Source organism: Dipodomys merriami, unplaced genomic scaffold (assembly GCF_024711535.1).
Source record: "Dipodomys merriami isolate MVZ:Mamm:240054 unplaced genomic scaffold, mDipMer1.0.p SCAF_7, whole genome shotgun sequence".
NCBI classification, from domain to species: domain Eukaryota; kingdom Metazoa; phylum Chordata; class Mammalia; order Rodentia; family Heteromyidae; genus Dipodomys; species Dipodomys merriami.
This window is the reverse complement of record NW_027206290.1, coordinates 66,510,023-66,537,267: the sequence shown is the minus strand read 5'-3', so window position 1 is coordinate 66,537,267 and position 27,245 is coordinate 66,510,023. Positions and strand designations below refer to the sequence as shown.

The 27,245-nt window shown below is 44.0% G+C and overlaps 2 protein-coding genes across 3 annotated transcripts in view; one reads left to right on the top strand and one right to left on the bottom strand.

Annotated features, from left to right (window-relative positions):
- Positions 1 to 18,262, top strand: part of Pank2 (pantothenate kinase 2) — a 30,412-nt gene extending 12,150 nt beyond the window's left edge. Inside the window, exons 3-7 of the mRNA XM_070006841.1 lie at positions 2,247 to 2,500; positions 4,803 to 4,979; positions 9,430 to 9,553; positions 11,360 to 11,485; positions 17,708 to 18,262. Of these exons, the coding sequence (XP_069862942.1) occupies positions 2,247 to 2,500; positions 4,803 to 4,979; positions 9,430 to 9,553; positions 11,360 to 11,485; positions 17,708 to 17,758 (732 nt within the window). The 3' untranslated portion in view covers positions 17,759 to 18,262. The remainder of the gene's footprint in view (positions 1 to 2,246; positions 2,501 to 4,802; positions 4,980 to 9,429; positions 9,554 to 11,359; positions 11,486 to 17,707) is intronic.
- Positions 18,263 to 20,705: 2,443 nt separating this feature from the next.
- Positions 20,706 to 27,245, bottom strand: part of Rnf24 (ring finger protein 24) — a 63,396-nt gene continuing 56,856 nt past the window's right edge. For both annotated transcript variants that reach the window (XM_070006842.1, XM_070006843.1), the window contains one exon: positions 20,706 to 26,876. In XM_070006842.1, coding sequence (XP_069862943.1) covers positions 26,738 to 26,876 — 139 coding nt within the window. In that variant the 3' untranslated portion in view covers positions 20,706 to 26,737. The remainder of the gene's footprint in view (positions 26,877 to 27,245) is intronic.

Here is a 27,245-nt window from a genome sequence, read left to right as displayed (position 1 = left end):
TCTCACATGTTGAATATTTGTGCTTGTAATTACAAACATCCAAACTGGTTAGGTATTCAGAGTCAGATATGGTAGTCTCTGTCATCTCTCCAAAGTCACCACTATAAAAACTTTCTATCTGGGTTTTGTTTTGTTTTGCAATACTGGAATTTTTTTTTTTTTTTTTTTTTTTTTGTCGGTTGTAGGGCCTGAACTCTGAGCCTGGGCACTGTCCCTCAGCAATTCAGCTCAAAGATAGCGTTCTACCACTTGAGCCACAGTGTCACTTCTGGTTTTCTGGTGGTTAATTGGAGATAAGAGTCTCTCAGACTTTCCTGCTCAGGCTGGCTTTGAACTGTGATCCTCAGATCTCAGCCTCCTTAGTAGCTAGGATTACAGATGTGAGCCACCATCACCTGGCTCAATACTGGGATTTTACGTTATTATTTTGCACTTGCTATGCTAGTACTGTACCCCAAACCTACTATATGTTAAAAATTTCATTGTGTGACTGTATATGCACACTTACATGTGCACATAAGTATATAAATACACATGTATATATATACACATACATAATTATAAAAGTAGACAATCTAATTTATATATATATTTTTTTGGGGGGGGGTCGGTCATGGGGCCTGAACTCTGGGCCTGGGTGTTGTCCCTCAGCTCTTCAGCTCAAGGCTAGTGCTTTACCACTTGAGCCACAGTGCCACTTCCAGCTTTTTTCTGTTTGCTTATGTGGTGCTGAGGAATCGAACCCAGGGCCTCATGCATGCAGGCAAGCACTCTACCACTGAGCCACCTTCCCAGCCCCCTAATTTATATTTTAAAAAATGTTTTTAAAGGTTTTTTTTTTTTTTCTAGTAATAGGACTTCAACTCAGAGCTTTGTACTTTTGCCTTCTTTTTTTCCTTTTTTTTTTGGGGGGGGGGTCCAGTCGTGGGCCTGAACTCTGGGCCTAGGCGCTGTTCCTCAGCTTTTCAGCTCAAGGCTAGCACTCTACCACTTGAGCCACAGTGCCACTTCTGTCTTTTTTTTTTTTTTTTTTTTTTTTCTGCTTATGTGGTGCTGAGGAATCAAACTCAGGGCCTCATGTATGCAAGGCAAGTGCTCTACCACTGAGCCACCTTCCCAGCCCTGCCTTTTTTTTTTTTTTTTTTAAGGGTGGGTAGTGCCTAGGTCCTGAGTTCAAACCCCAGAACTGGCACCAAACACAAACAAATCAAAACATGTCAGATCTTTCTGTCAGGCCTAGTTTTGAACTTTGATCCTCAGATCTCAGCCTCCTGATTAGCATTATAGGCATGAGCCTCCTCTGCTAGCATAAACTTGCTCTTTTGATTAATGACTTGTCTTGAGAATCTTCCCAAAAGGATCTACATATTTACATATAGATTGTCTTCATTCTAATTGTTGTATTGTGCCTCATAGTTTCAATAATTATTATTTAAAAGAAATTAAGTTGATTAATGGTTTGAATTCTGATACTACTAAGCTGTCCTCCAAAAGACTGTAAGCAGCCTTTTTTTTGGTTGGTTGTGGGGCTTGAATTGGGGCCTTGGTGCTGTTGCTGAGCTCTGTTGCTCAAGGATAGTGCTCTACCACTTTGAGCCATAGTACCAGTTCTGGTTTTCTGGTGATTAACTGGAGATAAGAGGCTCACAGACTTTCTTCCTCAGGCTGGCTTTGAACTGTGATTCTCAGATCTCAGCTCCTACAGAGCTAGGATTACAGGCATGAGGCATCAGCACCCAGGGAGAAATCCTATATTGTTGGGCACATGTAGTCCTTTGGGTTCAGGTTGTTTAATAATTTGTGGCTTCTTTTGATATTCCTCCATAGCCTTGAGGATGGTCTTTTGGAAGGCAGTTATTAGAAACTTCATGGCTCTGTTATCTACTCTTATTAGGTGCTCTCTTAGAGCTATAGTGTCAGCTGTATGCCTGCATCCTGTCCCTGATAGCAGAGATCCTTTTTTCTGCTTGACTTTTGCTAAGAGCTCACTTGTGATTTTGGGACTCTTTTAGCTATTAAAGTCATTTGTATGTGGAGTGTATTATTTTGTTCTGTGGAAACAGGTGTCTGTCTAGTCAGTCTATCTCCTTTTCATAATCCCCAGTACTGTTCTGTAAAACATACATGATGGTGTACATTTGTGGATATGTTTTTATGGCTTATTGATATTGAGGGGATGTTTTTTAATGGAATTTCAAAAATACCTGTAGGCTTATTAAAAAATCTAAATATGTTTTTTATTACAGATAGGAGATCTTCAGCTTTGCAAACTGGATGAATTAGATTGCTTAATAAAAGGAATTTTATACATTGATTCAGTTGGATTTAATGGACGGTCACCATGCTATTACTTTGAAAACCCTGCTGATTCTGAAAAATGTCAGAAGTTACCATTTAATTTGAAAAATCCATACCCTCTGCTTCTGGTGAACATTGGCTCAGGGGTTAGCATCTTAGCAGTATATTCCAAAGATAATTATAAGAGGGTCACAGGTACCAGGTAAGTATTTTATTTTATTTTTGTTTTTGCCAGTACTGAGGCTTAAACTCTGGGCCTGGGTATTGTCCCTGAGCTTTTTGCTCATGGCTGGCATTCTACCACTTGAGCCATAGCATCACTTCTAGCTTTTCTGTTTATATATTACTGAGGAATTGAACCCAGAGCTTCATGCATGATAGGATAGTACTCTACCACTAAGGCACATTCCCAGCCCAAGGAAATTATTTTATTAAGAAATCATTGTTTAACCAAGCTTTTGGATATTACGTACAACTATCTTCAATACTTTGTTGAAATTTTGTGAAAGTGTTAAAATTTTTGGGTTTTGCAAACCCATGTTTCTTGAAATTTTGATTTCATGACCTACTTCAGTCTCTTTTGTTTAGAATTTTTACTGTAGCTTCATAAAATGAATCACTAGACTATTAATTCTGTAATTCTTTTTTTTTTGTCGGTCATGGGGCTTGAACTCTGGGCTTGGGCGCTGTCCCTGTGCTCTTCAGCTCAAGGCGAGTGCTCTACTGCGTGAGCCACAGCACCACTTCCGGTTTTCTAGTGGTTTATTGGAGATAAGAGTCTCACAGACTTTCCTGCCTGGGCTGGCTTTGAACCGTGATCCTCAGATCTCAGCCTCCTGAGTAGCTAGGATTATAGGCATGAGCCACCAGCACCCGGCTAATTCTGTAATTCTTATCCTCTGGTATGGCACATATGAAGTAGCTAAAGTTCCTATATAGGTTTTTAAAAGAGAAGGCAAGGGAAGGTCCTAGCTTTGCAATCTGTAGATTTTATGTCTATACATGTATTCACATGTACATACACATCAAGGGCTGAGACGGGCATGGTTCAAATTGTGAAAATGGTCAGGGTTCTCATCAATAGAAAATTGGGTGAGGCTGGGCACTGGTGGCTCATGCCTATAATTCTAACCAAGGAGGCTGAGATGTGAGGATTGTGTTTCAAAGCTAGACTGCTCAGAAAAGTACCTGTGAGACTCTTATCTTCAATTAACCACTAGGAAACCAGAAGTGGCGCTGTGGTTCAAAGTGGTAGAGCACTAGCCTTGAGTAAAAAGAGCTCAGGGACAGCACCTAGGCCCTGAGTTCAAGCCCTTTGATTGACAAACAACAAAAACAAAAACATGGGTGAGGATAGACTAAAAAGGAAAGCTTAGATATGAAAAGAATGTTTTGGCTTCAAGATCTACAGGACACTAGAAGAAATAAGGAACTGGGGATTGGGATCAGCAAGATTTTTTTGTGTGTGTGTGTCATGAGGCTTGAACTCTGGGCCTGGGTGCTGTCCCTCAGCTCTTCAGCTCAAGGATAACTCTCTACCACTTGAGCTACAGTGGTACTTCTGGTTTTCTGAACGGTTTATTGGAGATAAAGAGTATCACAGACTTTTGTGTCTGGGCTGGTTTTGAACAATGATCCTCAGATCTCAACCTCCTGAGTATGATTCCAGGTGTGAGCAGTGCACTGGTGCCCTGCAAGATCTTTTTAAAAACAGGTCTGGGGGGGCTGGGAAGGTGGCTCAGTGGTAGAGCGCTTGCCTTGCAAGCCAGAGGCCCTGGGTTCGATTCCTTAGCACCACATAAGCAAAAAGCAAAAAAGCTGGAAGTGGCGCTGTGGCTCAAGTGGTAGAGTGCTAGCCTTGAGCTGAAGAGCTGAGGGACAGCGCCCAGGCCCAGAGTTCAGGCCTCATGACCGGACCCAAAAAAAAAAAAAAAAAAAAAAAAAAAAAAACAGGTCTGGGCTAAAGAATTAGAGTAATTTTGGGCAGCAAATATCATTGGAGGAATCTAGTGGGTGGGTGGCATCAGTAAACTAAAGTAACTGGGAAAGGGAGGAGGTGCCAACATGACCCCAAGTGGGTCAGACTGATATGCACCTGGGAGCTTCACACTCAGCAGGCACCGACTGCACTGGAAACATGGCAGGACCTTATATTTTGCGACTTTGTTGCTGGCTCACATGAATATGTTCATTACATTGAGTGCATATGCGGCACCGTTTTCAAAAAAATCTTAAGACATATCTTAATGTGCATGACTGGGTTGCTGTAAGGATTGATATGAATGAATATGGTTTCAGGGTTTGTAAATGAAACAGTCACCTTCCTGTTCCTATTTTTAAAAAATACCACAATAGGGCTGGAAGCTTGGCTCAAGTGGTAGAGTGCCAGTCAACCAAGTAAAGCTGAGCAAGCTTGGGCCCTGAGTTCAAACCCTGTTCTGGAAAATAACAAATTATCCCTCCCCTCAATGTTATAATACTACACTGCTTGTTTTTAATCACAGTCTTGGAGGAGGAACTTTTTTTGGTCTCTGCTGTCTGCTTACTGGCTGTACCACTTTTGAAGAAGCTCTTGAAATGGCATCTCGTGGAGATAGCACCAAAGTGGACAAACTAGTACGGGACATTTATGGAGGAGACTATGAAAGGTTTGGATTGCCAGGCTGGGCTGTGGCTTCAAGGTAAGGAGGGAGAATGTGTGTTGTACGAACTGCAGGGATAAAATCCTGAACAAGAGGCATATGTTTCCTGTGCTGGTACCAAGGATTGAACTCATTGGCTTTTTTTTTGGTCGGGTTGTGGGGCCTGAACTCTGGGCTCTTCAGCTCAAGACTAGTGCTCTACCACTTGAGCCACAGCGCCGGCTTTTTTTCTTTTTGCTTATATGGTGCTGAGGAATCGACCCCAGGGCCTCGTGCATGCAAGGCAAGTGCTCTACCACTGAGCCACCTTCCCAGCCCCTCACTGGCTTTTTTAAAAAATTTTTTAAATAAAGAAGCAACTTTATTGAGAAAGTTCCTACACTGACCAGCCAGGGCCACAGCACAGGCTTGGGAGCTGATACTGCAACCCTCACTGGCTTTCTTGATCACCTCTAGCACTCTACCTTGGAGCCATGCCTTCAGCCTGACTTTTTGCTGGTTAATTGGAGATAGACAGTCATGGGTTTTTCTGCTTCGAATAGCAATCTTCCAAATCTTAGCCTCCTCCAGTAGCTAGGATTACAGGTGTGAGCCATCAGTGCTGGGATAGCATGCTTTATTTTATTTTTTATTTTTATTTTTTGTCAGTCGTGGGGCTTGAACTCTGGGCCTGAGCGATGTCCCTCAGCTCTTCAGCTCAAGGTGAGTGCTCCACCACTTGAGCTATAGTGCCACTTCTGGTTTTCTGGTGGTTTATTGGAGATTTCACGGACTTTCCTGCCCATGATCCTCAGATCTCAGCCTCCTGAGTAGCTAGGATTACAGGCATGAACCACCGGTGCCCGGCTTAGCATGTTTTCTTTTAACCATCTTATAGTGAAATACAATTTACTATAAAGTCACCTGTTCCAAAAGTATATAATTTAGTGCCACTTCACCATAACTCATTTTCAGAAAATCTTCATCATATTTATATCCATTACTTGCAAATACCATTCCTCACCCCTAACCCTATCCAACACAAATCTATTTCTGTATTTATATTTGCCTGGTTTAAGCATTTCATATGAATGGTATCATACAGTGTGCAATGTTACCTTTCCTACCTGGCTGTTATTGCTTAGCATAATCTCTTTTTTTTTATTGTTGTTGTTTGTGAGGCTTGAATTCAGGACTGGGTGCTGTCTCTGAGCTTTTTTGCTTAAGGCTAGCATTCTACCACTTTGAACCAGTTTTCTGGTGGTTAGTTGGAGATGAGCCTCAGACTTTTCTGCCTGGGCTGGCTTTGAACTACAGTCCTCAGATCTTAGCATCCTGAGTAGCTAGGATTGCAGGTGTGAGCCATGGGTGCCCAGCCTATATATATATATATTTTTTTTTTGGGGGGGGGGGGTCGGTCATGGGGCTTGAACTCTGGGCCTGGGTGTTGTCCCTGAGCTTTTCAGCTCAAGGATAACACTCTACCACATGAGCCACAGTACCACTTTTGGTTTTCTAGTGCTTTATTGGAGATAAGAGTCTCACGGACTTTCCTGCCTGGGGTGGCTTTGAACCGTGATCCTCAGATTTCAGCCTCCTGAGTAGCTAGGATTACAGGCATGAGGCACCGGCGCCCTACATGTATATTTATTTATTTAATTTATTTTGGTGTCCATCCTGGGGCTTGAATTCAGGGCCTGGACATTGTCCTTGAGCCTCTCTGTGCTCAAGGCTAACACTACAACTTGAGCCACAGTACTACTTCTGGCTTTTTCTGTTTATGTGGTGCTGAGGAATTGAACCCAGGGCTTCACACATGTTAGGCAAGCATTCTACCACTAAGTCACATTTCCAGCCCCCCTTCTTTTCATTTTCCAAGGCTGACGTGTAGCGTACTCTGTAGCTGGGGTTGGTCTTAAACTAAGGGCCTTTCTACCTCAGCCTTTCAAGTACTGGGGTTACATATATATGCCTCCATGCCCAACTTTCATTGTGGTTTTGAGTCATGGTTGCCTAATGGCTAGTGATCAAGTTTTGCATGTGCTTATTGGCTGTGCTTGTTACTTTAGGAGAAATATCCGTTCAAATCTGATGCTAGTTTTTAGTTTTTATTATTGAGTTACCAAGATTATTTACATATTGTGGACAATGTCATCTATTAGATAAATCATTTTCAAATGGTTTTTCCTCTCTTGTTTAAGTCTTTCAAGTCCTTAATGGTAGACAAGCATTCTGCCACTAAGCTACATTCCCAGCCCAGGAACAGTAAATTTTTTCAAGCCAAGTATGGTGTTGTAGCTTGTAATTCTAACAGTAGGGAAGTGGAGGCAGAGGCAGAATAATTTTGAAGTTTAGATCAGCTTTGGCTATGTAGTAAGACCTTGTAATCCCGCTAGTGGCTAGAGGTGGAGATCAGGAAGATAATTAGTGGCCAACTAGGGCAAATAGTTAGTGAGACCCTTATCCAAATTAGTAGTGCTCACTGCCATGGGAAGCATAAATAGGATTTCACTCCAGATCCACCTGGGCATTATATGTGAGATCCTATCTGAAAAATAACCTAAGAATAAAGGACTGGGGAGTTTAATGCCTACCTAAATTTAAGGCTTTGAGTCCAACTCCTTGTACTGCCAAAAACATTTTTTTTTTAGCTCTTTATTTTCAAATTTGAATTAAGTTTCATTTTGAGTTAATTTTTATGTATGATGAAAAGTAGAGGTCCAAATTCCTTCTTTAGAATGTGGCTCTCTAGTTGTCCAAGCACCATTTGTTGAAGACTTTTTGTTTTGATTTTGGTACTTTCATTTGACTTTTTTTCTCTCAAGGCTGGCCCTCTACCATTTGAGCCTTACCCACTTCTGACTTTTTACTGGTTAAGTGGACATAAAGAGTCTCTGGGATTTTTCTGCCCGTGCTGGTTTTAAAACTTGATCTTCAAGCCTCAGCCTTGCTTCTCTGAGTAGCAAGGATTACAAGTGTGAGCCTCCAGCATTTGGCTAAGTTAAAGACTTCTTTGGTTAGAAACATTCCTAAGTATTTTATTTCCATTGATGCTATTGAACATGGAATTGTTTTCTTTTGTTTTTTGAGACAGGATCTTCATATGTAGGTCAGATTGGCCTTAAACTTGTGATCTTCCTGCCTCAGTCTCTCAAGTGCTGGAATTGTAGGTGTGCACCATCATGCCTAGCTTGGAATTGTTTTCTTAATTTTACTTTGAGATTGTTGAGTACAATTTTTTTTTTGTACATTGGAGCATGTGTTTTTTTGTTTTTGTTTTTGCTTCAGAGAACCATTTGAGTTGTTGTACAGTGCAGAAACTATACATTCTTTATAGAATTTTAATGTTGCATTTGAAATAAATTCAAGACAAAGAAAACAAATAGTTGGAGGACATAGTCTGTAGCAAAAAACTATTCATGACAACTATTTAATTTTATTGTAAAGATGCTGTACAGAGGGATTATAGTTACATGAGTAAGGCAATGAGTATATTACTTGTCAGTCATTGTTACCCCTTCCTTTCCTGTTGTTGTCCCACAATCTCCCTCCCCGGCCCCCTGCCTGTGGGTATCCTTGTTGCAATGGGTCATCTATATCCTTGTTTCAGCTTTGTTAGAGTTTTGCTATTCCCCTTCCCCTCCCCAGATTAGGCATATGTATATATAAGATGTAGGGTACCAAAATCAAGTACAGTGACAACAGGGGATATGCCATACGGGATAGTAGGAAAGGCATTCATGTATATGTATTTGCTTTTTAATTTTGATACTTGAGTGTCTGTTTTCTATTTTTGCAACCTTTGCTCGTTTTAGCATTTTTTTTCTGACTGGATGAGATTTTTTTTTTTTTTTAAACTCTGGGCCTGGCACTGTCCCTCAGCTCTTCAGCTCAAGGCTGGTACTCTACCACTTGAGCCACAGTGCCACTTCCAGCTTTTTCTGTTTATGTGGCACTGAGGAATCGAACCCTGGGCCTCATGCACGCAAGGCAAACACTCTACCACTGAGCGACCTTCCCAGCCCCTGGATGAGATTTTTTTCTGGTAATTTATTAAAACAATTCTGCTGGTGTACTTTATCTGCTGTGGAAATCTGAAACAAGTAGCTTGTTCTGGAGGCTGTCTGTCTGTGCTTTGCTTTGCTCTAATAAAGCAGTTTAGCAGATGTGAAGGTGCTCACTTTTGTGGAACAGCTGTTCAGTTGGAGTGAATTGCCAATAGAGGTTTCTTCTGAATTGGCTGTTGGCAGGAAGGGCAGTGTAGATTCCAGTAGATCTGGGACTGAATGCAGGACTAGCTGGTATCATTTGGAATTCAGTAGAAGCCACCAGAAAAGCTGCTCAATTAGAACACTTCTATTTGAAGCTGAGTTCTCATTGGGCAGGTGACTCCATCCGTATAAAAAGTTGGAGGATTTGAACAGTGTTGCCCTAAAAGTCAGTTTTATGTCAGAAATTTCTGTTGGGCTGTGTGGCTTTTGGTTTAGCAATGGACTGTTTTTTTCCACAGCTTTGGAAACATGATGAGCAAGGAGAAGAGAGAGGCTGTCAGTAAGGAGGATCTTGCCCGAGCGACTTTGATCACTATCACCAACAACATTGGCTCTATAGCAAGGATGTGTGCCCTAAATGAAGTAAGGGGGCATAGCTTTCTTCTGTTGCTCTGAGAAAATGCTGAAATTCCTAAGTGGGCCCCACCTTAATGTAGTTAGTTCCTTAATGGGGTGAACTTTGAATTAGTGTAAAGTTAAAACTCTTCGAGTACAAAGTAATCTTTCTTTTTTTCACTTAGCTAGAGATAAATACTGTTAATGTAGAGGTAAAATGACCTCTGTTGAGGAGAAAGTGGAGGAAGGTAGGGCAGTGATGGGGGTGGGTTTGATGATGGGTAACAATGCTGATTCTAGACTCATGCCCACCTGGAGCTGTAGAGCCCTGGGAAGGAATCTACAGGAAGTCACTGGAGCTGGGAGAAGATTGAGCAGGCAGAGGAAGGCCTGCCCTGGCTGCCCTCCATCTCAGCAGAGCTGTCTTTGTGCTTTCAGCTTCTTTACAGTGCTGCCTTGTAGCATTTGGGTCAAGCAGCATTGTACAGGGCTATGAAAGAACCAAGAATGGGCTGCACTGAGGGAAAGAGGATCTAGGATCCAGAAGGTGCAGCTTAGTGACTTTTTCCCTATTTATACATCTTGTTTAAACATTATTCTTTAAATAGTTTATATGGAAATGTGGCTTAAAAGGAAAGCTCAAAAGGATTTGTCTTTTTTTTTTTTTTGGTTATGGGGCCTGAATTCTGGGCCTGGGCGCTGTCCCTCAGCTCTTTTGCTCAAGGCTTGTGCTCTACCACTTGAGCCACAGCTCCACTTCCAGCATTTTCTGCTTATGTGGTGCTGAGGAATTGAACCCAGGGCTTTGTCTTTTATCAAAGATACTAGGGGATCACATAACTGATAATTCATTTGAATACTACTATTCATTGACATTTTAAGACATTTTAGTTGATGGTACATACTGTTGTATAGTTTTACTTAAAAAATACTATATATTTCTTTCTTTTTTTTTTTTTTTTTTTTGGTCTGGTTGTGGGGCCTGAACTCTGGGCTTGGGTGCTGTCCCTCAGCTTTTCAGCTCAAGACTAGTACTCTACCACTTGAGCCACAATGCCACTTCCGGCTTTTTTTTTTTTCTGCTTATGTGGTACTGAGGAATCGAACCCAAGGCCTTATGCATGCAAGGCAAGTGCTCTACCACTGAGCCACCTTCCCAGCACAATACTATATATTTCATGGCTACTTATTTGATCATTTTTGTTGTTGTTGTTAAAAGTATTCCCATAGAGTTGGGCATTTGGGCGCCAGCTATAACTGTTCAACACATAGTTTTAAGTGTGTGAAGCTGTTTTGTGGCTCACTTTTTTTTTTTTTGTTAGACTTCTGATTGTTCAGTGTGGCCTAGATTATGAATCTTGGTACAAATTGCTGTGACTTTTGGTGCACAGGGCTGCACCCATTAATATTATGTCTAGCATTAATGAGTGGATAAATTTTATTATTTAATGTTGGGGATGGAATTTCATGGTTTTTTTTTTGTTAATTTACTAGGTCTAAAATTTCAATCACTAGTGAAAAAGTGTCCATTTGTGGCACTTTTCTTGTTTGAACTGCAGTCTTTTTTGTAAACCTACCTATATGCCATTTTTATTTAGCAGTTTTTATTTGTCATATTTAATACAAATGTGTGGGTTTTTTTAAATGACAGTTTTGAGCATACATGCAGTGAGTCCATAGATGTTTGGGGATCAAATTTCATTAGCCTTGAACCAATTGGATTAAATTTGATTAGCAGTCAAATCACTACTAAAAACTGTATAGTGCTGTGTTGTGTAGGTTCTATGAAAAGAATTAAGAATGAAACTAACTGCTATTTTTTGATGTGCTTAGAATATTAACCAGGTGGTATTTGTTGGAAATTTCTTGAGAGTTAATACGATCGCCATGCGGCTTTTGGCATATGCTTTGGATTATTGGTCCAAGGGACAGTTGAAAGCACTTTTTTCAGAACATGAGGTAAGTGGGATTGTTTCTGGTGATTGTCATATACACAGAGGGCACAGTTTATGTTGTTGTGACAGCTGGGCTCTGCAGTACTTGTTTTGTAATGGTGAGGTTTACCTTTAAAAATATAGAGAAATAGGGCTGGGAAGGTGGCTCAGTGGTAGAGCACTTGCTTTGCATGCATGAGGCCCTGGGTTCGATTCCTCAGCACCACATAAGCAGAAAAAACAAAAGCCGGAAGTGGCGCTGTGGCTCAAGTGGTAGAGTGTTAGCCTTGAGCTGAAGAGCTGAGGGACAGAGCTCAGGCCCCACGCCCGGACCCCCCCCCAAAAAAAAACCCCCAAAAACATCTATATATAGAGAGAGAGGAATATAAATCAAGACATTTTCTTGGCTGGGCGCCTGGTGGCTCATACCTGGCAGCCTTGGCAGAAATGTCTCCATGACACTTTTATTTCCAATTAACCCCGTAAAAATTGGAAATGGAGCTGTGGCTCAAGGTGGTAGAGTGTTAGCCTTGAGCAAAAGAGATCAAGGACAGCGCCTAGGCCCTGAGTGCCCTACACTACCAAAAAAAAAAAAAAGTTTGAAAGCTGTTGTTTATGTAATAAAAGGCAAGGTGGGGTTTTGACTGTTTCAATGAAAAGTTTAAGCAATTTTAAGGGAAAAATATTTCTCTTGGTGGTACCGAGGATGAAACCCATGGTCTTGAATGTACTAGGCAAGCACTAAACCACCCAGGTAAGCCCCAAGAAAATGTGTCCTATCCCATTCCCCCCCCCCGACCCCCCTTGGGGGCTTGAACTCAGGGCCTGGACGCTGTCCCAGAGCCTCTTTGTATTCAAGGCTAGTGTTCTAGGGCTGGGAAGGTGGCTCAGTGGTAGAATGCTTGCCTTGCATGCATGAGGCCCTGGGTTTGATTCCTCAGCACCACATAAGCAAAAAGAAAAAAGCTGGAAGTGGCGCTGTGGCTCAAGTGGTAGAGCGCTAGCCTTGAGCTGAAGAGCTGAGGGACAGTGCCCAGGCCCAGAGTTCAGGCCCCACTACTGGCCCCCCCCCAAAAAAAAAAAAAAAAAAAGGCTAGTGTTCTACTACTTGAGCCAAGGAGCTAACTTCCAGCTTTTTTTTTAAAGTAGTTCATTGGAAATAAAGACTTGTGCTTGGGCTGGCTTTGAACCATGATTCTCAGATTTCAGCCTCCTGAGTTAGCTAGGATTGCAGGTGTGAGCCAGGCTAAGAAAATGCTTTGATTTATATATTGCTATATTTTTAATGCCTTTTTTTGTGTGCCAGTCTTGGAGCTTGAACTTAGGTGAGGGTGTAGGTGCTGTCCCTGAACTTTTTTGCTTAATCCTATCATTCTGCTCTTTGAGCCACAGTTCACCCCCCCCTCCCGTTTGGACTTTTCTGCCTTGGCTGGCTTTGCACTGTGATTCTTAGATCTTCTGAGTAGGTAGGATTACATGTGTGAGCCACTGGTGCTATACTCTTGAAGTCTTCTCCCTTTTTCCCCCATTGCACAGGCTCTGTAAAAAGGTAGTTTCTCTGGGTTCTGTGTTGTTGTGGTTTTTTTTTTTTTTTTGTCAGTCATGGGGCTTGAACTCTGGGCCTGAGTGCTGTCCCTCAGCTCTTCAGTTCAAGGTGAGTGCTCTACCACAATGCCACTTCTAGTTTTCTGGGGGTTTATTGGAGATAAGAGTTTCACGGCCTTCCCTGCCCAGGCTGGCTTTGAACCATGATCCTTAGATATCAGCCTCCTGAGTAGCTAGGATTACAGGTGGGAGCCACCTGTGCCCAGTGGTTCTGAGCTTTTTAATGCTAATTTTTATGTACTGATATAATTCAAGATCACATGCTATTATGCTTATATGTTCTAGAAATGAATAGATCAGTTAAAAATATTTCCAGAAGAGAACCACAGAATATTATATGTTATACAGGTAGGCTAGACTATAACCCTTTATGACATTTCATTTACATATCACCTCTGCTGACTAAATGATTCCTTCTATGTAGCGTTACTGGACCATTTCTCCCTAGCTTCTCCATTTGCTGTTAGGCCTCTGATTGAAGGGTTTTCTTTTTTTTTTTTTTTTTTTAGGTTTTGGAGAACCAAAACCTGATGGGATTTCTGCTACCAAGTCCTAAGATCCATTAACATTTTTTTTTAATTGAGTTGAGTACAGGGGGAGGAGCGACTTCAGATCAGTGCAGAGACTTAGGGTATCAATCTATCTGGTGATTACAGCCATTAATATGAGATATACATAGAAGTAACTTATCATTAGGGAGCAGAAGGGAGCAATAAAACATTTCATCTGTAAAACAGACATCCATCTCATCTCCAAGTCTTTATAGTGTCCAAGCAGCTCTAATTTAAACATACTTTGGGTAGTAACTTTTACCTCTGTCGACCTCTACTGTTTGACCTTAACTTGGGCTCAGCCCTTAGTGTCCCAGGGCACTTTGAGCTGGAATGCCAAGCTCTTTAACCCTTTTAGATCTCACAGCTTGGCATCAGAGGCCCACATGGTATTACTGGCTAATTGAAGCCATATGTTTGAAGAGTTGGTAAATTCTGATTCAGGGGCCCAATGTATGGTGATGTCTTTTGGGTAGCTTTGGAACAATTATATTTTCCTTCATCCCCTGGGGAGACCAAACTGGGTATTATCTGATATTAGACTGATCAGATATGTTTATCCAGGGCCCTTCAAGCCTTTTCTTACCAAATATTTCAACTCAAGTCTTTATATCAAAGGACAAGTCCCACTTCTGAATTGTTACATATCACAGTACAATGTAAGTACAGTGGTTTACCCAGCATTGGGACCCCCCCCCCCCCCAACCAAGCAGAGGCTTGCACTGTGCAGGAGGCACTAGCAGGCGCCATTATCAACACAAAACAAAGATAAACAAAGATACTGCATAATTTCCTGTCCATTGTCCTTTAAACTTTGTTTTTTTTTTTTTTTTTTTGGTCCAGTTGTGGGGCTTGAACTCTGGGCCTGGGCGCTGTCCCTCAGCTCTTCAGCTCCAGGCTAGCGCTCTACCACTTGAGCCACAGCGCCACTTCCAGCTTTTTTTCTTTTTGCTTATGTGGTGCTGAGGAATCGAACCCAGGGCCTCATACATGCAAGGCAAGTGCTCTACCACTGAGCCACCTTCCCAGCCCCTAAACTTTCTTTTTTTTTTTGGCTGGTCCTGGGGCTTGAGCTCAGGGCTTGGGTACTGTACCTGAACCTCTTTGTGGTCAAGGCTAGTGCTCTGCCATTTGAGCCACAATGCCACTTGCAGCTTTTTTGAGTAGTTTATTGGAGATGAGTTTCACAGGGACTTTTTTTTTTTTTTTCATGGGCTGGCTTTGAACTGTGATCCACAGATCTCACCCTCCTGAGTAGCTAGGATTATAGGCCTGAGCCACACGGGTGCCTGGCTTCCTTTAGACATCTTTCAGCTTCTTTTTTTTTGGGTCCGGTCGTGGGCCTGAACTCTGGGCATGGGCGCTGTCCCTCAGCTCTTCAGCTCAAGGCTAGCACTCTACCACTTGAGCCACAGTGCCACTTCCGGCTTTTTCTTTTTGCTTATGTGGTGCTGAGGAATCGAACCCAGGGCCTCGTGCATGCAAGGCAAGTGCTCTACCACTGAGCCACCTTCCCAGCCCCCCCTTTTTTTTTGGGGGTCCGGTGGTGGGGCCTGAACTCTGGGACTGGGTGCTCAAGGCTAGCATTCTACCAGTTGAACTACAGCGCCACTTCCGGCTTTTTGCTTATGTGGTGCTGAGGAATCGAACCCAGGGCCTCAGGCATGCAAGGCAAGCGCTTTACCACTGAGCCACCTTCCCAGCCCCATCTTTCAGCTTCTTGAGAAAGCTTCTTCATCTGTCTCCAGGTGGGAATGGTTGCTGTTCTGTTGTGCTGTTCTTCCTGTACCTTCAGTCATCATCATCTTGAAGGTTTCCTCCAGAGGCTCCTTGATGTTGGATGATCTTTTCTTCATTCCTGGGTTTTTGTTTCTGGGCTGATAGCCAGACGTCTGCAGAACCTGTGGAGACACAAGCATAACCACAGCCCCACACTTTGACAGTTCTGGGTTTCCGGTTATTGTCATCCTTTCACCATATAGGCTGACATGAAGACTGCAATTTTTAAGATCCTTCCACTGTTTATCTGCCTGATGGTCCTGAATTGTGGTCCTAGCCTGCATTTCCAGGTCACAAACTCTTCCATGTTCTTCAGTTGACTTTTCTAAATACTTGGGTTCACCGGTTGTTTGAGCCCCACTCTGGGTGTCACTTGTTGCTAAACACAACCAGAAACAGTACAATGACGGGATGAAGAAATTTCTAAGTTGCAGCATTGCTCTTCTGGGGAATTCATAGTACAGCCTGTACCAGTCCTGACTCTAGTATTGATTGCTGAGTTTTCCTACCCAAGGAAGTTGGCTTAAAGATTGTTGTGGAAGTTTGCTGTACCTTCTTCATACTTTACTGTTTTCATTACAACAGTCTGTCTCTGCTTTAAAACAATTGTTAATGGCTTCTGAGTTTTCCATGGAACTCAGTGTAATGATTCTCAGTTGAGTCATTCTTTCAGCTCTGGCCTCCTTATAATGCAGGTGGTACTGCTTCCTTTTTGAAAAGCTGGGAAATACAGGGACAAGGCTAGCTTCACCCTTTCTGTTGGGGTTCAGACCTTGCTACTTATGGTATCTTAGACACTTGTAATTGAAAATCCACAACAGACTCAGGATCTTCTTGGGTTTTTTTTTTCCTGCGACTTCTTTAGGTGCTGGGATTGAATGCAAGGTTTTGTGCACATAAGGCAAACACAGTATCTTCAGCCTTACTTGGCTTCTTTAAAGCCCTCATAGCCCTCATGGTTTGGAGATCTTGATGGGTTATGTAACATTGCAGATTCTGATTCCTGTTGGTCTTTTCTGTGTCAATATGGGTATTATTTCCTTGAATTTTTTATCCCACCATCCATTTATCCATTTATCTAAATGACTCTCTCTATATATTTATTTTGTGGTACTGGGTTTTGAACTCAAAGACAGGTACTTTCGTCTCTTGAATCATATCTCAGCCTTTTTTTGTTTGCTTTAGTTTTCAGATAGAATCTCATGCTTTTTTCCTGGAATTGCTTTGGATCGCAGTCATTCTACCTATGCTGGCATAGCTGGGATTACAATCATACACCATGTACCCTTCTCTGTTTTTGTGAGATAGAGGTTGGCCTTGAACTGTGGTCCTTTTATTTCTGCCTCCCTTTCCACATTTTGATGTAATGACCTTATTCTCAGCATATTCTCAGACCTCTCCTGCTGTTGTCACCTCTTGTGGGTGAGTCCTCCGTGGCAACTTTCTCACCCTCAACCATGTCAGACCCTCAGTTTCTATGATACTTCTGTTTTCCATCTCACTTTGCTTCCTTGGTTGTTGAGAAGTGTGCCAAGCCTCTGTTAGCTCTCCTCGTTTTCTAGGACAGTCCAGAGGGCCCTGTAACACCTGCAAGAGGCTTGGTTTTTACTTTTTTAAAAAAATTAATATTTTTGTTGCTATTATAAAGATGTACAGTGGGGTTCAGTTACATAAGTAGGGTAAAGAGTACATTTCTTGTTGGAAAATGTTACCCTTCCTTCACTCTCTTCTAGTTTTTTCCTCCCACCCACAAGTTGAATAGTTCATTTAATTTTTTTATTAGATAGTTGCATGAAGAGATGTTCAGTTCCATGTTAGATTATGAATATAAGGCCTCTTGGTCAATGTCACCCTTTCTGTCATTTTTCTCTCATCTTTTTTCTGGTTTTACTCTTGCCGCAGTGAACCGGTATGTCTGGGGCATGTTTTACATACAGGCCTGTATCTGTTGGGAAATTCCCCAAGATTTCTAGGTGGGCATATGCTGGTGTTCGGGGAATTGGTCAGGAGTTAATGGTCACATTTGGCTTTAAGGAGTAATAATACTTGTAACAAGGAAAAGAGTTCTGGGGTTGGGAAGGTGGCTCAGTGGTAGAGCACTTGCCTTGCATGCATGAGGCCCTGGGTTCAACCTCAGCACCACATAAGCAAAAAGAAAAAAGCCGGAAGTGGCGCTGTGGCTCAAGTGGTAGAGTGCTAGCCTTGAGCTGAAGAGCTGAGGGACAGCTCCCAGGCCCAGTGTTCAGGCCCCACAACTGGACCACCCCCCCCCCCCAAAAAAAAGTTCTTATCTTTGATGTATTGTTTTTCAGGGTTATTTTGGAGCTGTTGGAGCACTCCTTGAACTGTTGAAGATTCCCTGATTGTTACCTGGGAGAGCTTCCTGGAATTTTCCACAATGGGATCTGTGGACTTGTTTTTTTTTAAGAGACTCAGTTTTATGATCGTGTACTACCCGAATCAGAGCAAGAAATGACAAGTGTATTTTTCTAAGTCATCAAGATAAATCCTTAAAAATTTAAGCAACCAGTACAGAAAGAAATATTAAAGGCAAAAAACATGGACCATATCCAGGCAATGTGAAGATTTGTCCTTAGGTTGCTCATTTGAGCACATCAGTGTTGAACCTGTGGCGTGGTTTGGAATCTCCACATCTTACTGGAGATGCTTTCCAGAGTTGTCCTGCATTCCTGTGCTCAGCTGACTGTTGTATATGTCCTGTTTGAACTTGCTAAGTGCGGTGCAAGCTGCTGTGTGTTAGAATCTAATCACAGGTTTTATCAGTGTGTGCTTGGATATCATCTTCTCTACATTACTCTGGTTTGCATTTACCCTTTGTGTGAACACTGAAAAATGGTTTAAGATTCTGCAAGCTTCACTGGGCTGGTTAATTCTCTACCTGGAACTTGACAAGCAGGTTTTAGAAGGGCAGTTACTTTACATTGCTATATTATGGGAGCTCTCATGTGGAAAGAAAAGACTTCCAGAAGAATTCCTTTATGTAGTGGGGATTAGGAAGCACCTGATGGAAGTTGGAAACCTGAACATCAGAACGTGAAAAGCATAGTCCCTAGGACCCCAGAATAAAGAGCCAGCAGAGTTGGTCTCTCCCAGGGATGGGAAGAGTGGTCTTGCCTTCCGGCTGAGTAACAGAGGAACTGAGCCAGCAAGGGGTAGGGGTCTTCCAGGCAGGAACCAAGTCTCAGGAGGCTACTTGAGAGGCTGATTGGTTTAGATGATTCTTGGTGTAGGGGCTGAACGTTTTTCCTGTGTAAAGAACTTTAAAAAGCCTTCCCCTTAGAGGTTGTACAACCTTGTGTATTAAGTATTCACTGCTGAAGGCAAGGGAGGGCCTGAACAAACATTGCAGCTGAGAGATGTCAGCTGTTTCTGCCTTTTGATGATGTGGAAAGATGGGTTAAGAGCTTAGGTGTTAGCTGTGTGGGGGCAGCAGAGTTGGGCTGGGGTGGCAGGATTTCGGCCATGGGATGAAGCCTGGTGGCTGGCTGGGATGAGTCTGGTGGCTGGCTTACAGCTGCACCTGATTTCATGTGGCCAGGAGCGTGGCTGCCTTTTCACATGTGCCTCGGCACACCTTGGGAGTCATACCACCACCTGGGGCCTTGCAGAACACTGGTGATGCAGCAGGACAGCAGCTCTTCCCTTGCTGCTGCCACTTTCTGCTTAGCTGCCTTAGAAATTTTCCTGCATCCTCTTGTCCTGTTGTCTCTTCTAGTTGTCTTGTCTCCTTAGTGACACCTCATTACCCACACAGCCATGAAATAACAGCACTGTTCCTTCATTTTCCCCAGGTGGTTCTCTGCCTGTGTCTGAGAACCCCCTCCCCGCTCCCGTAGATGACTCCCACGAACTCCAGCAGGTCTGGGCTTGCCCCTCAAGGCACCTGTGCTACATTCTGCTCTTGATGCTTTCTGAAGGCAGGGACCAGTGCTCTATATGGCTCATCCTTAAGTCTTTGCTGTTCCCATATAACAGAGGAGCAAACTTGCCCATGGTCAGATAGCTGGGAATGGCAGAGTGGATTCAGGCTTAGGTCTGTCTGGTCTCAACACTTTGCTCCATTTCCTCATGTTCTACCTTGTGTTCACCCCAATATCACATGAGAAGGGTTTTTGTTTTTAGAGATGGGTCTTGATATAAGTTGAGGCTGTCTTTGAACTTGTGGTCTTCCTGCTTTACCTGCTTGAGTGCTGGGATATACAGTCATATGTGCCACTATGTCTGGCTCACATGGGAGAGTTCAGGACAGGTTACCTGTGAGTCCTATGTTATAAATGGAGTGATGTTTCAAGGCCTTAGTTTTAACACGAAGAGCACTTCTGTTAGCCTATTGACAATAGATGGTGCCAGACCTCAGATCAATTGTGTGTCTTCTCCCCAGTCATCAGTGCTCACCTTGACTGTCAAGGTATCACTGTAGCCAGCATGGCCTCTTCTAGCCTAACACTGCTTTCTTATGTCCTTCAGGGCACATCTCTATGAAGAGAGGTGCACATCCATACACCAGCTTACTGCCAGCTCGACAACCTGGGCCAATGAGGTTAACACTGAATCAGACCAGTGGCCATTGCCACCACCTGTCCACTCAACAGCTGCCCCTATGAGTCTGCCCTCCCCTTTGTGGCTTTAGGGTCTTACCTCCCCACAGTAGAGGCATCAAAGACGTTTTTGGCTACAGAAGGAAGGTGGCCTGAACTCATGAGGAAAGGATAGTTGGAGTGGTGAGGCAGATGGAAGCAGAGGACTTTGCAGGCACCTGGATGAAGATGTTAGGAGACTCTTTGACACAGCTTCAAGGTCTTGGGCATTCTTATTGGGAAGTCTTCCTGAAGTCACAGGTCAAAGATGAACTGCAGATGACCTAATAAGGGGCCAGAGTAGTGGCAATGGCCTTACCACAGGACTTTGGACCTAATGGTTTTTCTTCTGGCAGACTTCTGGGCTTGTGTGTGAGAGCAAGTCTTTGTATTCACTTGAGCTGTGGAGGCATTGGAGCTCAGTCTAAAAGTTGCCCTGAGTGTTGGCTGGTGTTGACTTGTGTCTGCCTGTACTCTCAGAATTGATAGGGTGGCTAGTGTAACCCAAGCCATCTCTGTAGCTTGCATTTGAGCCTCTTGTCTTCTCCCTCCCTCCATGGCTCCTCTCCTGTGTGCACACCACAGGAAGATTTAGGCCAGAGATTTCTGTGCCAGTAACCAGTTCCCGGTAACCAGCTTCAGCTGATCATAACCTCTCACTTTGAGATTCCAAGTGTTGTGCCCAATGTATGTAAGTGTGCTCAGTCTGAAATATTTTCAAAATCTTTATTTACATGTATTCCGGTCAATTACATGCATGTTTTATTTTTAAACAAGTGATTACCAAAAAATGCATTAAAATCTTAAAATAGCAATTAAATATACAAAAATATAGCTTACAAAAAACTGCGAATGTTTAAAAATATTCTGCTGCAGAATTCTTAGTGTACAAACACGTCTATGAAACCTGAGGCTCAGCATTTCATAAACCTTTTTTTGAGGCGTTACACAATATCTAATGAGTAAGCCCCAAAGGGCTAAACTGCATGTTTCTCCCCCCTCCCCCCTTCAGCCATGACCAAAAGGTCCAGAGGCCCAGTTACCAGGGGTACTTTTGGAAGACCAGACTGTTGGCAGAGGGACTTATTAATATAACACTGGCTACCCTGCCCCTTCAGTACTTGCAGGGCCTGGGAGGGAGGGATGTGGAGGGAGGGATAGAGTTCGCAGCAGGCCTAAAACCCAGGCCTGTGATGGTGGCAAGGGACAGGGAGTTTCATTGGAGCCAGGCCCCTTGACGCTTGCGCCCATGCTGTGGGCTACATGTCTGAAGTAGCAAGCCTGTCCTTGCTGGGTTATAGCCATAGGAGCAAGGATCTAGGTTGTTAGCCAAGAGTGCTGATGCTTAGTCTGAAAGTGGAATAAAATAATTTGTTTCGTTTTGTTTTTGGGTCCGGTCATGGGGCCTGAACTTGGCCTGGGTGCTGTCCCTCAGCTCTTCAGCTCAAGGCTAGCGCTCTACCATTTGAGCCACAGCGCCACTTCCGGCTTTTTTCTTTTTGCTTATGTGGTGCTGAGGAATCGAACCCAGGGCCTCAGGCATGCAAGGCAAGCGCTCTACCACCTTCCCAGCCCGAATAAAATAATTTGTATCTTACAATTTGGGTTCTAAAGTTGAGTATGAGAAAAAGGTTTTTTTGGACAGACCTTTGCTTTTCTCTGTGTTGTCACTCGTGGAACCATGTCACATGGCATCCTTTGTTGATTTTACTAAAAAGCCATGACCTGGTATTTTCCAGCTCTCTCTTGTGAATGTGAGAATTTATACCATATTTGACTTTACATCTACTTAGGAAATTCTAGGGAAAGACACCAATCCAGGTCAGGGAGTCCCTAAGTATCTTGAAGGAGGGGCTCACAGAATTCTGCAGGTTTGGAGGTTCGCTTAGGTGGCAGGGAGGCAAGTGAGGGCAGAGGCACTGGCTGGCTGTGGGAGAGGGAGGCGTGGGCCTGAGCCTCTCCCAGGACTGCCTGGAGAAGCAGCTTTAGCATTCATTTCTTTAGAGGGCAAAAGTGAAATTGTAAAAAGTTACTAGTGCATTGTGGTTTTTGTTACTTGGAAAGAAAGAGCCAGGGGAAAATTCATTTGCTTCTGAAAGTGTTCATAAGTATGAGGAGAGAACTTGTGGATACTTTGGCAGAGCTTCACTGTTCAGTCTGGAGATGGGGCAATTGAGCCATAGGACAAGCTTTCAGCTGCTGAGGCACAAATTACCTCAAAAGCCACTGGTACCTGCCTAGGAGCCTGGAGCAGCTGTAGCTACTCCCACTGGACACTGGTCCCATGGAGCAGTTTCTCTGGGTACCCACAGGAGTTGGTCTTGTTACAGAGCCTGCTAAGAGGGGCATGTTGCACATCAGGACTGGTGGTGGTCTTGGATCAGCTGGGCATTTGGGGATAAGGAAGAGATTACTGTGTTTGAGTGTATAGGGAAGTAGAATTCCGACACATTGCCATCAAGGTATGCTTTAGTCAAAGGGAATGTGATTGTTAAAATGTCCCATAATTCTGGGCTCACCTTTTATAGGTATTTAACAACTACTTGAATGGCTCTTGCCACACAAATGGGAATATTCATCAAATATACCTGGCTGCTTTATGTGGGTAAAATGGAGAAAGATTACATAAACATACAGACGTGTGTATGTGTGAATATACATAAATAATCCCTGGAAATTTAAACAAGAAATAGTGGGTACTCCTTTAGTGAGGAGTGTAAGGAAGACTGAATTTTTTTTGTGATTTGTGAGCCTTGTGCAGGGATTACCTATTTAAAATTCAAAGGATGATAAACACTGAGCAGCCAAGTTAGTGCACTGTGGGCCAAGGGAAACAGGAGAAGATGCAGGTTCATTCAAGCCCCAGAAAAGCCCTCAAGCTCTGAGGCTCTCAATTCTCTGACCTGAATCACCCAGAAAATGTAACACAGACGGTGTTTGCAGCCCCTAGGCCTGGTGCTTACCAGGCCCCTGACTGGACCATTGTCCCAAGAGGTGATAAGGACACTGTTACTGTAATCCCCAAGTAGTGAATAAGAAAAGATTCTCTTATATTTCAGTGAAAACTTGTGCTAGGTAAAAATTACTGTCACTGTCATCCTAGAGATGACCTGTTTTCAGTCTACTCTTTGTGTTGCTTTACTGAGTTTTCTTATTTCACATACAAAAAAGGGCTCTGAAGAGCTGGGCTGCCTAAAGCACAAGGAGTGCGCTAATCCACCTGCTCAGTGCACTTCTGCCTAGAGCTCCAGGCTCTGCACATTCACTGTAGTCATTCAAATTTAGAGTGGAACCAAGCCATGCAGATGGCATGTTTTGGAATGGGGCTATAAAAAGGATATTCATTTGTCAAACAGAGTACTTACTTGGCATTGGTGGGGGCTCCTCTGTATTTCATTTATTTATTTATTTTTTATCAGTCGTGGGGCTTGAACTCGGCCTGAGCGCTGTCCCTCAGCTCTTCAGCTCAAGGCTAGCGCTCTACCACTTGAGCACAGCGCCACTTCCAGTTTTCTGAGTGGTTTATTGGGGCAAAGAGTCTCCTTCCTGCCTGAGCTGACTTTGAACCATGATCCTCCAATCTCAGCCTCCTGAGTAGCTAGGATTACAGGTGCTAGCCACTGACACCCAGCTTCCTCTGTTTTTCTTAATCTGAACCTTCCTCAGAGACCACCTGTCCCCACTGGGTCAATTTTTTGTCCTGTTCCCTGGCTGGGTGAGCATACCTGTGAGGGCATTACTTGTGAGGCCTAACCAAATCTGCTTTCTCTTCACAGAAAGCCAGCAGCTTTTGCTTTATGCTAATCCAACCAGGAATCATCATTTGGGTTCATTCTGTTTCTACAGCAAACTGAATTTAGTTGTCTTCTCTGGCACCTATAACCACAGAGTCCAGCTGTACTGAGTTATGCTCCATTAATTCATAGCACACAGTGGCAACCAGTCTTTGAGCTGCTTAAGACACACAAGTTCACCAACCAGTCATCCAAGAGCTGACCAGAATCTCCATGCTAGGTACACACTGACAATAGATCAGCAGCTCATGGAGATGGATACAAAAAGGGTAGCCTCCTTGTGGGTTGGGCCTGAGCCAAGAATGTGTAAAGGGATCTCTTAACTCATCCAGTAATGCAGATGCACAGGGAAGCTCTGGTGGGGAACCCAGAGGTCAGGAGCAAACATGTTTGGTCCTGTGGCTGAGTTGCCAGAATTACCCAGAGTGGTGCTGGGCCTGCTATAGCAGGAGACCCCCTCTTAACCCCTAGTCTGGAGAAGGCAGCTGAAAGAATACTCTTCTAGCACTTGTAATACCTTTTAAGAAGCCCTTTGATTCACAAGGGCTGAAAACACAAGGTCAGTGGCTCCTTGTCTGGGCATGGCAGGTCCAGAACAGAGTGCAGAAAATTCCTCTGCTTTCCTCCACTGGTCCTGACTATCCAGGGTAGATGCCGTCCATTTCAACCTATCTGGAACTTTGACTCTGCCAGATGATTTTGCCTTTAAACAAGTACAGGGTGTTGCTGGGGCTATCTTAATATTGAGCACAGGGACAGAAAAGGGCTACAGGTGAAAGGTCAGGATCTCCAAAAGCTGGGAGTGGCAATAATTTGCAGTATAGATCATATAGAATTCCTCCTTTGAAGGGGGAAAAAACTTTCCTAGGGAAGTCCTATAACAAAAGGGGTCATGCCATGGGAAATGGTGGATGTTCCATTAATGCTATGAGGACAGAAGCAAGCCCGTGTCTGACGTTGATCATCAAAACACTTCACTGTAAACTGGGTGTTGCAGCATTCAGCTCTATCATGCTACATACAGAACACAGAAGGGAAGGAAGTATGCGCATTTACGAGTGTTTAGAGTCCCAGTGGGGGCCAGACAGGCTAAGATGTTCATATGAAATCATTCACACTTCTCTTGCTCTTTGTAGGAAGTAGTTCAATTGACATGTCACAGATAGGCATGTCACAGGAAACAGCCAGTTCTGACCAAGTGGATTTGTAATTTTCCAAACTGGATTCTGCTCCTTTCTTTGAGACAGGATCTCACTATGTAGCCCAGGCTGGCCTCAAATTTGTGATCCTCCTGCCTCAGCCTCCCGAATGTTGGGATTACAGGCATGTACCACCATGCTGGCTTCCCCAGAACTTTTCTAGGCAAGTGGAAACTTTTCCTCATCTGACCTCAGATATCCAAGACAAGGGCAAGTTCTCTCTAAGATGGTAGAGTTTGAGTTCTAGAAAAGATTCCTGGAGGCATCTTATGAACAAAGCAGCAAAGACCCGCTTCCATCCTGTCTCCATGTCATACAGAGGGTGCTTCTCTACTCACACTTGCGGATGGAGCTGGAGTGGAGCAAAGTGGTTGATGAGGTGTGGCAGCACTCTTGTGACGAGGGATGGGGAGAGCAGGCCAGGAGAAGAATGTTCTGTCTCACCCACTGCTGCTTCACATGGCTAATTCACACAGTGTTCACAGATTCTAATGGACTTGAGTATTTCTAGAAAAGTTGGACAGAAAGAACCAAAGAGCAGCATGCACTTCTCCTATAAAGACACTTGGTTAGTTATCTTACGTCCAGGTACTGAGGCACACACAATAGACGGACAGCCCTGCAGGAGCTTCCTGAAACTATTTACAACTAGCGGATTACCAGCTTCAGGTTTCAAGAGTACATAGGGGTCTTAGCTGGGATAAACTGTTTAAAAGTTAATGATAGGCCTTTTTTCCCCCCCTAAGTGGAAAGGGCAAGAGAGGAAAGAACAGGAAGAAAGGCAAAGGGGTCCGCATCCTTTTCATCTAGGACTGAGAAGAGAGGAAGGAAGGGAGGCAAAAGGGTCAGCATCCTCTTCAGCCAGCCAGGTCAGGGGGGGCCCAGCCTGTCTCAGAAAGATGCACCTCTTTGGGGCCAGCTGAGGGAGGAGTGCAAAGCAGCTCCTCTCCCCACACCCCGCTGAGTAGGCTGAGTCCAGCAGCCAGTGTGGGCTCAGGACAAGCCCCTGCTGGGGCTCCTAATAGGTTTAACTGGTGTTTTAAAAGGAGGGGGAAATGATAAAAGAGGAAATGGCTCCTGACCAAGCCTTTCCAAGTGCATTGAATGTTTCAGCTTAGATGACTTGATAGTACGAGTTGTAAACTGGAGGTGGGGAGTAGTGTGGGGACACTGCTGCTGTTGTACCCAGAGCCCTTGGGGTCCTAGATGGCCTTACAACATGAAAAGTCTTGTGGGCACTGCCTCACGAATTACTGGCAGCCAGCTGTGCTTCAGCCGATGGAACTGCTGGTCTCACTTGGCTCAGGGCCATCAGGAGGGTTTGTGGCTACAAAGGCATGGAGACCTGCATGGCTGCTTAGCCATCCACAGGGGTTGTGGCTGCAAAGACCTGCCTGCAACCCCCGGCCCCAACACCTGTATTTATCTTCCCTTCTGTTTGATAATGATTTGCCTTGAAATGGAGGTAAGTATCTGGGAGATAAGAGTGTAATGGAGTTAGCCAGAGATGCTCATGGAAGTTTCTGGAACCAAACCTGTAGGCTCATCCATTTCTCTTGGCGTGGGGGTAGTGTCAGTGCTTTGGTTGTCACAAGACCCAGATGCCAAAATTCCCAGTTTGGCTGGCCCACGAGTTCACGAGGCAAAGGAAGTGGCAGCTGGTGCCTGAGGCAGAGAGCAGCGAGGATGGAGCCTGCTCTTGTTCTTCCTGGCTCCATGGATGTATCCAACCATCTCATCCTTGTAGTGAGCTATACAATGTTCTCTGCTCCAGGGAGGGGCCCCTGGGGGGGCCCACGGTCCTGCTTATTGTGCAACTGGGCCAGCTGCAGAACTGGCATGTTGCACAGGGGGCACACTTTCCGAACCTCCAGCCACTTAATAAGGCACCTGTGAAAATGAGATGCCCAGGAGGCAGATGTCAATTCCAGGCACGTGGCAGCCCATGCCCTGATCTCCCAGTTGCCACAAACAGTGAACTGCTCTGTCACCAGGGCCACAGTGGGAGGAGTCTGGTACGAGGCCCAGGGAGGCCCACCAGAGGTGGAGAAAGCATATGAGCCTGAGGGGAAGCCAGTGCTCCCGTCTTCTACATGGTGACACTAAGATGCCAGCCCACAACTTTCCAAAGAGGAACTGAGCACACTGAGGAGTGGAGTGGGGTGGGGAATAGTAGGAAGAACAAAAATTACCAATATAATCCACAAAGTTGCAAGAGAAGGAGGATACTAATATGCCTTCAGGAAGGGAGGGAGGCAC